The sequence below is a fragment of the Eschscholzia californica genome, unplaced genomic scaffold (assembly GCF_041429995.1).
Source record: "Eschscholzia californica isolate CP2 unplaced genomic scaffold, dmEscCali1.0.p SCAF_2, whole genome shotgun sequence".
Lineage (NCBI taxonomy): Eukaryota > Viridiplantae > Streptophyta > Magnoliopsida > Ranunculales > Papaveraceae > Eschscholzia > Eschscholzia californica.
Genome location: NW_028238309.1, coordinates 67,974,598 through 67,986,471, shown reverse-complemented (window position 1 = coordinate 67,986,471; position 11,874 = coordinate 67,974,598). Strand labels below are relative to the sequence as shown.

The following is an 11,874-nucleotide window of genomic DNA, read 5'->3' as shown; positions in this document are numbered from 1 at the left end:
GTTCAGATCGTCAGAGATATATGGCAACGTCGAGTTTGAGTTCGAGTTGTAAGCCGTATGGTGCTGCATGAGATGTGTTGGAACTTATGCGGTGGTACGTTCGGATGTGTTCAAGAGGGACGCTAGCCTACCAAGATGCTCGGGTTAAGGAGCATCGCCAATGATTAAATGGCAAGTGTGTGTCTGGATGTAGTCAGAGAGGACGTTCCCAAGAGTATGCCAGTGGTGGATGGTTTGGTACCATGTAGTTCTCGCGGAGAGAAGCTACCGTGCTCGTTTTAGTGGACATCGAAGACAACACGATAATTTCCCGAGGAAGGGATGGCATGGAGGATGCCGAGCGCACGGGGCGCAAGCGCGGAGGCGCACAAGCAGAGGCTTGTTTGAGTTGCACAGAGGTGCAGGTGCAGAGGCACAATCGAGGCAAGGGTCGTCGAGAGAGGGGCGACATTGCGAAGAGTTCAAGTGACACACACTCAAGGGTACAAGTAGTGGATACGTAGGTACTAGAGTGCACTTGATGTGAGAAGCCGGAGGGCGTAATGAGGGTCTCAATGAACAAGCAAACCAAGGAGTCAGAACGTGGAGTACATGGGTACGTTGGGTCTGATCCAGAGGTGAGTGACATTGAAGACGAGTTGCTTTGCGATGGCAACATTGCAGGCACATGGCAAGACGCGGTGGCGTCGAGATGCTAACTCGGGTGAAGGCAACGGTTGCTGAGGTACCGGGGTGATGAGTTGTGTCGCAGTTTACTGCGATACGTATGGCAAGATTGGTCACGAAAGCAGAGGCGAAAGGTGACAATCGAGATGCTAACTCGAGGTGAAGCCGAGGAGGTGAGGTACCTGAGTTCGAGGAGCGGCGGAGGCTGCAACGGAGAAGCAACATTGAGCATGGATGAATGGTAGAGAAGACCATTATCCTAACGCATCGGAGGATGCATTGCAGAAGATTGAGTTAACCCGGAGGAGGAACCTGCGCGACGAGACTGCGTAGTTGAGTTAGCACGGAGGTGCGGCCTGCCGAAGACATGAAGGTGCAGTGGTAGCATCGGAGTGGGGCAGAAGATTGAAGTACTCCAAACTTAGTCGACGAGGACGTCGACATTACAAGTGGGGGAGTATGTCACGTGCATATTGTTGAGCATGCATATGACGTGACGAGTGCTAGGAGCACGTACGAGCATATAGGCCGTAGGGCCGAATACGAGGTCGAGATAGGGCAAGAGTGCCAGCAAGCTTCCTTAGGCCATGCACGGGGACATCCGTGGCATTCAAGACTTTGTCAAGGATACGAAGGGTCATTTGGACGAGAGTATGCCTGGTTAAAAGGATTGACGTTTCCTTGTGGAAATAGGCAAAACAAGAAGTTTGCACCTTAGGAGGGGGTGGTCTCCCTTCCTCATATGCATCCAGCATATGTCAAGACCTCGTGGATGGGAGCTCGCCCATCCTTAGCATGGTATGCACGAAAGTGAGCATCCTCGTGGCGCAACCCGTGAGGCCGGCCTAGCGTATGCGAGAGAAGCATATTGCACGGGTTCCCTTGTCATAGGAAATGGCTCGGGACAGTACCTGGAGATAGGTTACTGCGGGTTCCTTTGGAAAAGGTGTTGCATGTTTTCATGCCATGGCGAGGCGTGCGTCATGCTAGCATATTCCATAAGGAGGATTGAGCTATTCAAGGGGCCAAGCCTTGATGTGCTATGTTGGGCATGAGGTAGCTTATTAGAGATGGATGCTCCTATGCCCAATGTCCGGATGGTAGCCGAGATGATAGGTGACGGATGCTTGAGACTAGATGGCAAGATCCGCATATGCGGCTTGGTGTGCTCCGCACATATGTTGGTATCCTTTATAGTGGGCGAGAGTCTATGACTCAAGGAAGCGTTATACGGGACGGCTCGAGCTATGCTCGTAGGTTGGGACACGTTGGTGTCATGCCGCATTATTGGTTGGGAACCAAGTTGACTTGATAGTCGAGATGCTCCGAAGGTGTTCGGGAAGGCTGGCTATGTGTTAGGAGGGAATACATAGCGCCGCACGGTACGTTAGGATTTGATATTCCGCACTATCGACCCGTGTCTTTGAGCATAATATGCCGGGTCGACCTAACGGGACAAAAAGGCCGTGACGTGGACTAGACTCTTTCGATATTCTAGTTACCTTCCTATCTCCGTGGATCGATACCGGTCTTACCGGGTTTATTACTTTATGCCCATATACTTGCAGGTGGAGACCTTTTAGGTGCATCAGACTTCTACGTCGAATCCCGCTATGCTCCTTACATTCTGGGGGGTGAAACATGTAAGAAACTCGGAAATCTCTCTGAAACTCAAGTCAATTAGATTGCCTTTGTAGTTAGATAATTGAGTATTGAGTAAACCCGAATTTATGGACAAATTCCTATCCTATGAGAGTAGACGGAAAATTGTAAAGTAATCAATTTCCGTAGCTTCTCCGTGGAATTTTAACTTTTTAAGGCAAATCATTGCTTTGACAATCAAACTGCATTTTACCTATGAATTTGAACACAAATTTTGTCGATCTCGGAATCGCATGGAATTCCGACAGTTAATGTAAAATGACTTCCAATCAATATTTATAGCCTCATCATGAATTTTAACCTTTAAGGGCAAATTTTATTGCTTAGCCAATAAAAACTTCATTTTGAAGAAAACTCGTGTATAACGTTGATAATCATCCACCAACACATTGGGGAGTGGTCATATATTGAAAGAATTTATGTGCCATAATGTTAGAAAAACCATTAGTCTAGATAACAAAATTAAACATATGGTTCCTGGGATGACCCAACAAACTATCACCCACTCAAAATCATATTAATTGCTTGTGCTGAGTAGAATTATACTACATAATGATGTTGTCAAACTTTACAAGAAGAAGCTAATAATGACAGGGGTTTGAGAGGAGACATGTCAATGGACCGGCATTTGAAGTAAGAGAAGGGACATCTGATCCGAGAGCAATATGGAATGATTGAGTGTGTGTGTAGTTAGGAGAACAGCTTCCTTTACCTGATTCAACAAAGTATGCTCCATTCTCAAATTCATCCTCCATTGATCTCCATTTCCACTTCTTCCACCCTTGTATATTATTAATGTTCTCTCGTTTCGTTACCTGTTTGATTCCTGGATTGTTAGGGGCTGTGAAGTAGTTACCTTGGCTAAATATCGTCGGATTAGCACTTCCACCAATTGCGTACATCTTCCATTCGTCATATCTATTGTTCACAACATGGGCATACCCTATCCTTACTCTGCACAAACCCATGTTTTTGTGGTTTACATTCTTAATTACAATCGGGATTTAATTCAGTTTTAGTATATTATACAAAAGAAGAACTTTTAACTAAATACCTGGGCATCCTTTGAACTAAACCAGGGCCAAAATGGTTGAAGACTACGGTAACTTTCATAACATTGTCACCCTTAAAATCGTCGTTGTTTCCCAGCAACATCACCTGCAGATGTTATAATTTTATTTAATATTGATAGGCTAACCAGCTGATCGATCGACACACACACACACACACACACACATATATATATAGTGATACATAAATGGTTAAATAAAAAAAAAAGTTGTACTTACGTATATACTTACTTTATCATGTTGAGTGAAGTAATTATTCGAGACAGTGATGGCTGTGGATCCATGGATGACATCCAGAAGACCATCTGTGCATCTAGCAAGAAAGCAGTGATCTATCCATATGTCTGAGGAAGAAAATATTTCTATCCCATCCCCATCGCACCCGCTCCTCTTTCTAACACGCTCTGGTGAACTACGTACTAGTCCCGGCTTCCCAGGCTTACAGTCATGAATGCTTATTCCATGTATAATTATATGTTTTACTCGATATATTGTTATGCAGGGACCATACGCTATCTCGATGTTTACGCCTCTCCCGTCTATAGTTTTGTAGCTGTTTATCATTAGCTCATTCTTTAGTGTTATAACCATATCCCTATTAAATATTATCCACAGTGCTTCATTCTGGATTGCACCATATCTAAGAGTACCTGGTTTTGGATTGATGGGATCATCGGACGGATCCGTAACCATATAGGTTGCACCATGCTCTCCCCCAATGGCTCCCCTGCCGAACCCTTTCGCACACTTGGCTAATACTCTACGATTCGTTGCCCAAGTAGAATCCAATCTCCAACAACTATCAATTTGGTTCATCATGAGTATCTTTCCGTGGTTATTATGGGGATTAGGCGGCCGCTGCTGGCCACAGCTTGATGTTGTTGTAGTACTTGTTGTTAAGGAAACCCAAGATGTGAGTACAGAAGAAAATAGTAAGAGAGAATGGGTTAATAATGAGGAGATCATGTTAATTAATTTTGGGTTGTGATGAGATTAACTTTAATTGTTATAAGGATGTGCTTAATAGAGATGATTAATAAATAGTAGAGAGAAGCAGGAGAGGATAGATGGTTCACACACTTTACTCACGTATCAATAGATAAACAAATGAACTGAAATCATGATCTTTTACTTTATACTTGAAAGGAAAGGAAAGGAAGCTTAGAAATAATTAAGCTAAACAAAATATATTTTGTTAAGAAACAAATAAAGACATCTGTTAAAAGAAAAGTTGGACAAGTAAATCAATTCTTACACTGTTTTTTTCTTTCTTTTAAAATTTAAAGAAAGTAAACATCACTCCCCACACACACATAGAGTCTTTCTAATTCCTCTCTTTTCTCCTATTGCTATGAAAACGGATGAGGTACAAGATTGCTTAGAAATAATCCTACTTCATGGATTAAGCATGAACCAATTACTTCATACATTTATTGATAAACCCCAAGGTTCAAGATTCATTGATTTAAGTTGTACTCCTACTTGATTAGAAAAAAAGAAGTCACCGTTTATCGTAAATGAGAACCCCATTACAAAAAAAAATCATCAAGTCAAGAATCTTGTCAATGCAGAAATGGGCCAAATTCTCAAATTTGTTTTTCAACCAAACTCTAATTGTTTCCAGATTTTTGAACTTGAAATAATTCTAATTATACTAAAAGACTAATTTTATTAGATATTTCTTAGTTAGCACGTGAATATCGGGAAAAATGATTTTGTACATTAGAGTTGTCGTTCCTAGGGGGGGACCAGGGAGGGGTGGTCCTTGTTGGAGTTGTCCATGTAAAACCTCCATTATTAGAGTCGAGATATCTCACTCGCAGCCAAGAAAAATCACTAACACCGTCCACGTAGCGCCGCCTGAAAGCAAAATTTGGAAAAGAGATTGTGAGGGAAGAGAGGGCCATTAACACTTTTTAGAGGCGTTTTTAACACTTCCTATTTTTTGTCTATCTGTCAAATCATTAACGGTATCCCACTCAATCATCTATCTTTCTCAACTGATCAAAACTTTTCAGACCCTCAGATCTATACATATTTTTATGGTCTTATGATAAACTCCAAAATTTTGGTTGCCAACCGAGACTGCCCGAGAAGTTTAGTGACGCGGACAACCCGATTCCCATCCATAATGCCACGTACACTTGATTTATGACTCAAAGTGGATTTGCTATCTTTTGTACTTTTAATTTTAAAGGCCAGCGTTTTGGGGAAAACAAAATAATTTTCGGGGTGTGAAGACTTGGTCAAAAATTGATTAATTTTGTTTGACAATTTTATTTAGGGGGAAAGCAAAATAGCTTCTCCACCTCAGCTTTCTCTCTCTCCACCTCACTTCTCTCTCTCTCCACCTCACTTCTCTCTCTCTGTCACCTCATGTATTCGCCACCTCATCGTCTTCACCGGTGAAGGTCGCCGGCCAGCCAATTTCCGGCCTGCGACCTTCAACCATAAAAAAAAAGTTTTTTTTTTCCTTCTCCTCTCTCTAGATCTGATCTAGAGAGAGGAGACCTCCATTGAAGGTCCGAACAGACCTTCAATGGGTCTGTTCGGACCTCCAATGGAGGTCTGCGAACAGACCTTCAAAAGGGTCTGTTCGGACCTCCAATGGAGGTCTCCTCTCTCTAGATCAGATCTAGAGAGAGAGGAGAAGGAAAAAAAAAAATTTTATGGTTGAAGGTCGCCGGCCGGAAATTGGCCGGCCGGCGACCTTCACCGGTGAAGACGATGAGGTGGCGAATACATGAGGTGTTAGAAAATATTCCCCATAAAATTAGTTTCCCCGGAAAATTTTCAAAATTCTACATATTCCCTTTAAAATTTCACACCCCGGAAACTATTTAGCTTTCCCCAAAGCGCTGGCCATTTTAAATCATTGTCGGAAAAAATATTATTCTAATCTTCTTCCTTCATTCTTCATCTTCTTCCCTCCCTCTCGTCTTCCATCTTCTTATTATTCCCTCTCGTCTCTCTCTTCATATTGATTACATCAATACCCTTTAAACATTGATTTGAAATTGCTTCTTTTTTAGATTGCACTCCATCGACGGAATCAAGTAGAACAAATCCATCACAACCCTTAGAAATAAAATGAACAAGAAAATTAACAAACGCAATCAAGAAAACTCAAAACTCACTTTTGTATTTGCATATGTAACTGAAACCCTAAATCAAATTTCAGAAATACGTAAAGAAAAGTAATGAACTATTGAAGGATTTGATTCCTGAATGGAGCAGTCATGGAGGAGAAGACGAATTAGGGCAGGAGATATACTTGGTTTTGATTCATAGAACTCACAGATCATATGATGAACAATTTTTTCAGCTTGACTGCTTGAGGGCATGATCTTCGATAATAATTAAATTCAAGTTGAAAAGATTGATTCACAGGAAATGAATTGCCAAATTGTTATTGATAGTAGGATGAAACCACGATGAGGAAGATGAATCTGTGGTCATTGACAGAATTACAGCTACTGAATGAAGCAAAAGACTCCATTTTAGATCTATCTTCACCTTTTGCCCTCTCTAAGGTGTTGTTTGTTTATTCATTTTTTTAGATCTGAAATCTGAATTGGAACCTAATTCAGATTTCAGATGTTTGTTTTAGATTTTAAAAAAATCTGAAATTTTGACTGAATTGGGCCGAAGTCTGAATGGGCTGAAAAGGAGTCCATATATTTCAGACTTCAAAACAAGTCTGAAAAATGGGTCCAACTTCTGAAATTTGTTAAATGACGTTTCTGCCCTTTTATTTTAGAAATGGAAACTTTTCCATCTGTGAACACCTCCACCACCTGCAAAATGCCACCCACCAAACCAACAGCACCACCTCCGGCAAACCCAACAACACCACCACCCACCAAACCAACATCACCACCTCCAGCAAACCCAACAGCACAACCTCCGGCAAACCCAACAGCACCACCTCTGTCCAAACCAACAACACCACTACACACAAAACCAACAGCACCACCTCCGGCATACCCAACGTCACCACCGCCCACCAAACCAACATCACCACCACCCACAAAACCAACATCATTGCCACCCACAAAACCAATAGCACCACCACCGAGAAAACCACACCACGACTACCATCGCACGTTACGGCTACCACCACCACAACACAGAACCAACATCTTCAGACATTTGTGAACCCTCGCCGGACCTGGCGAGGGTTAAACTTCTAAACCTTCGCTTGAGTAGAAAAAGAGAGAGTGAGTGAGTGAGAGAAGAAGAAGAAGAGAGAGAGAGAGTGAGAGAGGAACTTTCTCTCACTAGCTTTCCAGCGATATTTCCGACGAGAGATTTCCATAGATGGAGAGATAGATGGAGGCTGTGTTTTTTCTCAATCGGAGAGATGGAGGCTATTGACTGTTTGAGAGAAGAAGATTTAAAGGCTAGGGTTTCTAATGTTTTATTTAAGATAAGGTTAGGGTCTGTTTGGTGAACTACATGAATTAGGGGTATTATAGTCAAAATAGTGATTCAGGTTTAAAAAACAAACACCCAACTTCTAAATTAATTCAGATTTTTCAGATTCAGTCAATTCAGTTCAGAAAATTCAGATTCAGCCATCCACAAAAAAACAAACACAACCTAAAACTCTTTCTCACTAAAAACTAAAAAGTTACTTGGTTGCAGAGCTTGAGGTGGGGTTTTGGGCGGGTTTAAATGGAGGAAGTAACAAGAGATAAAATTACATAGACTGCCTTTTATTATAACATAATAGTGGTTTACGAGATGAGAGAAAAGAGAGATGAGAGGGAAGAAGAAGGAGGAAGGAGAACAGGAAGATAGAGAAAGAAAAAGAAATCAGTTAAAGTTGTCGGTCCGCTGCGGACGATTGCCCCATTTAGGTTAAACATTGATTGAGGCATTACCTCTTCGACAGACATTGCCTCTAACCAAAATAAGGATTGCATTTAGCAATATTGCCAATAACAACTTTCGGCATTACCTATAAAATCTCTCAAATTCAATATGGTATACACCATGAACAAATAAATATTAAGTAAGCCCGATAAGTATCACGATCAGAAACATCTTGCGTCTTAAGAGACATGAAATATATTCCCACCTTTATTTTATTTATACCTATCAACACAAGTTAACAAAAGATGGATTTCACATCTATCATGATCCAACGTATGACCTCCGGACTTTTACAATAGAAATATGTTGTCCATTTAAAATGTTGTGACATACCTAGAGATTTTCAAAGACTAGTAGAAAATCTTTCACATGACTTGGTGCTAAAAAAAAAAAAAAAAAAGTAGTAATGATAAATGCTTCAACTTTGGTAGAATTCCATTTCCTTTCACATGATAACAAAGTAGGTAGTATTATTAAGAGCATTTATGGTTTGACAAGGGCAGTGATGGAGCCAGAGGAGGAGGAGATGGTAAATGAGTCGTACCTGAGAAATAAATGGGCAACCAAGAGTGAGGCAGTGAGTACAACAATATCCTTTGCCGAACATTGTTTGTTAGAGGTGTTTGGTTGCCCTGTTTGTGGGCCATTGGACCAGTAGAGATAATTCATCATCTCTTGTTTCTTCCCCTGTTTTTCTGTAAACCTATCAACCACGAAACTATCAGCTTCTTCAAACACTTTTGGATCTCTCATCACCAACGGCTGGTACCCGCACAGTAGTTCGCCTTTCTTTATCTCGTATGCCGATTCGTGCGAATTCAGTACGAAATCCTTCCTCGCTCTTCCGTATTGTAACGGAACTGGTGGTTTGAATCTTAAAACTTCATACACAAACGATTCAACCAGTTCCATCTCCTTCACTGACTCGAAACTCAAACCGCCACTAGTACCTGCACTCTGCTTCTTTTCTCTCACTTCTTTCCTTAGTTTCTCTTGCAATTCTCCTTTGGTCCCCAGTGTGTTTAATAAATATGGAAGAAAAACAGAGAACCCACCAAACGCATTGAATCCTATAATGAATAGGAGATTGTGGATTGTTTCTTCTTGACTCAGTCCAAACTCCTTCATCCCTCTTTCCACTACTTCTTTCGCTTCTTTCTTCACAAATTCATACAGTTTTTTGTAATCACCACTAACTAATGCAAATGGGTAAGCGAAAGAGTGGAGAAAAATCTCTTCAAGTGGTTGCAAGATGCCTATTGGCTGAACCGGTATGAGTTGAAGCGCCAGCCATTTGTCAAGCATAGTAAACCCATTATCACCAATTTCCGGCGAAGCCAACGGATCCGCTCCAAGTAGGCTCTTCATTAGGAACCGAAAAATACACTTCTGCAACGGTACCAATAATGATGCCTCGCCTTTCTCTGAAACTTCTTTTTCAACTGTGTCCCACATTATGTCAAGATTTGATTTTAACTCCGACACCCAAACCCTTGAACTCCGTTTGAGGATATCTTCGGCGAAGGTCTTGACCTGAAAATTAAATTAGAAGAAAAATAAATACAAGTGAACAAGCTAAAATTGATGATTTTGAATTGATTAACTAGTACTACGTATGGTACGTACATACATACCTGAGAGTGTTGAGGTTCAGAGGGATCAAGATAAACACCAACACGGATATTACCGGTGAAGTCAAGACTAGGCATGAAATCACCAATCAAAATATTCTTCTTTTCAATGATATCCATGTCGAAGAGATGAGAGAAAGACTTACAATCGAGGAGGGCAATCATGTTTGGGTTGACATTGGTGAAGAAGGGGAAAGTGGGTGGTATATTTGTACGGAAAACACTGCTCTTATGCTTCTCCATTCTCTTTTTGAAGAATGCTTCTTGCCCTTGAAACCAGAAATAATCTAATCTGTCTGACATTGGTCCTATGAGTGGTAAACCATAACTCCCTGGTATGCTTCTTACTGGTAAATTTTGTGGTGCCATGCGCGACGGTGGTATGATTGATGGTGAGGACATGGCCACTGACAAATTCATCTCTCTTTCTCTGTATTTATGATCTATCTATCACCGATTGATGATGAGCTTTAAAGACGACTTTTTTTTGTTTCACTCAATTATTTGTTCTTTCTCTCCTCCTATATATGATACATCATCGTCCCACCCGACTTGACTGTGACATGCACGTTCCTAATATTAAAAACAACAAACTGTTGCTGAAAAAGTCTCTCTACCTAGTGCAAAACTCAAACTCTAATTGTGTCTTGGTAAGGCAGTTATAGTAGAGTTCATCAAGAAGAAGACATTTATATTAATAGTAGCCATCCAAAATACTTTTTAACTCGTAAGAAAAAAGAGGGGCTTACGGGTACTAGAAGCAAGCTTAGTCTGCGGGTTATACGAGCACCTAAAAGTTTTGAGAAGTTCTATTCATCCCTCCATTTTGGTCTCTCTCCCAACCCTCCGCCAATGTGGCAATATGTCACTTGAGTGTGGAGCAATTGGAGAGAGAATTGTGAGAAAATATACTCCACTGATATGTCACCACATCGGGCGGAGGGTTGGGGGAGGGACTGAAATGGAGGGAGAAATAGAATTTTTGAAAAGTTTTTGTGTGAAGCCCACCGACCCGGGGGACATTACCCAGCCATGTAGGAATTCGGGCCAGACAATTTCTCAATAGACCTGGGCATTTTAGACCGAGTTTGGGGGCTCACACACACAATTCCCACCCTTATCCCTCGTTATCCCCTCGCAAACCATCTTCTCCTCCCATTGGAATTCTTCCATTCCCTTTTAGATACAGACAAATAAAAAAGGGCCCAAGATCTCTCCTATAAAACCACATGTTTTGTAATTGGTCTTTCATTTTTATCCGTTTGCCAAACCAAGGATTCCTTTGGTTGGTTGTGGATAACCCATAAATGATAGTATTGGCCTAATTTGAGAAAACTACTACAGTTGTTACTAGATAGTAGTTTTAGTTGTTGTCAAGGGAGGGCGGCCTTTGATGCTAATGTTGTAGTTGAACACTTGAACGGGTCTTATAAAAAGGATGCATTTGTAGGTGTCCCTTCTGTTTACACTTGGGTCTCCACCTCAGTTCGCAGTCCATGAACTGGGGGCAGTACGAGGGGACTGGGCCTAATGTGTTGGGCTCGAACAACACGGATCAGACCCTGTTCAAGTACCCTGAGACTACCCCAATGACCTTGGACTACTCAGTCTGAGGTTCACTGGAGTGCCAAGAGAGAGGTGGGCTAAGAGAAAAAGGACAGGGCGTCTTTAGAGGCATCCTTATAAAAATCATCTCTCTATCCATCCTTTCTCATAAGGGATAATTTCATTTTGTCCCCTAAAGATGACCCAGACACCAAAATGGCTCCCTAAAGTCTAAAGATGACCAACTTCCAATCAGACCTTTTTTTTTCATATTTCCGTCGGTCAGCTATTAGTCAAGTTTAACATCAAACTTTGTTTTTCTTCTTCTACCCTTGTTTTCAAAATTAATAAACTCTTTGTCCTTGATCACTTTCTTCATCGGAGAATTGTCGTCGGCGAATGATCGGTCCCTACCTGCCAAC

At 41.5% G+C, this 11,874-nt stretch overlaps 2 protein-coding genes across 2 annotated transcripts; both read right to left on the bottom strand.

Moving 5' to 3' along the window:
* Nucleotides 1-2,799: 2,799 nt before the first annotated feature.
* On the bottom strand, nucleotides 2,800-5,258 carry LOC147560695 (putative pectate lyase 2). The gene is made up of 3 exons (XM_086662813.1): nucleotides 3,630-5,258; nucleotides 3,383-3,486; nucleotides 2,800-3,282 (listed from the first exon to the last, which is right to left on the bottom strand). The coding sequence occupies exons 1-3, from the start codon at nucleotides 4,362-4,364 to the stop codon at nucleotides 2,910-2,912; spliced, it is 1,212 nt and encodes a 403-aa protein (XP_086518939.1). The 5' UTR covers nucleotides 4,365-5,258; the 3' UTR covers nucleotides 2,800-2,909.
* A 3,197-nt stretch (nucleotides 5,259-8,455) lies between these two features.
* HPL1 (hydroperoxide lyase 1) lies at nucleotides 8,456-11,055 on the bottom strand. Its single transcript, XM_086662812.1, has 2 exons — nucleotides 9,911-11,055; nucleotides 8,456-9,809 (listed from the first exon to the last, which is right to left on the bottom strand). Exons 1-2 carry the CDS (start codon nucleotides 10,325-10,327, stop codon nucleotides 8,760-8,762), a joined length of 1,467 nt encoding a protein of 488 aa, XP_086518938.1. The 5' UTR covers nucleotides 10,328-11,055; the 3' UTR covers nucleotides 8,456-8,759.
* Between the last annotated feature and the right edge of the window lie 819 nt (nucleotides 11,056-11,874).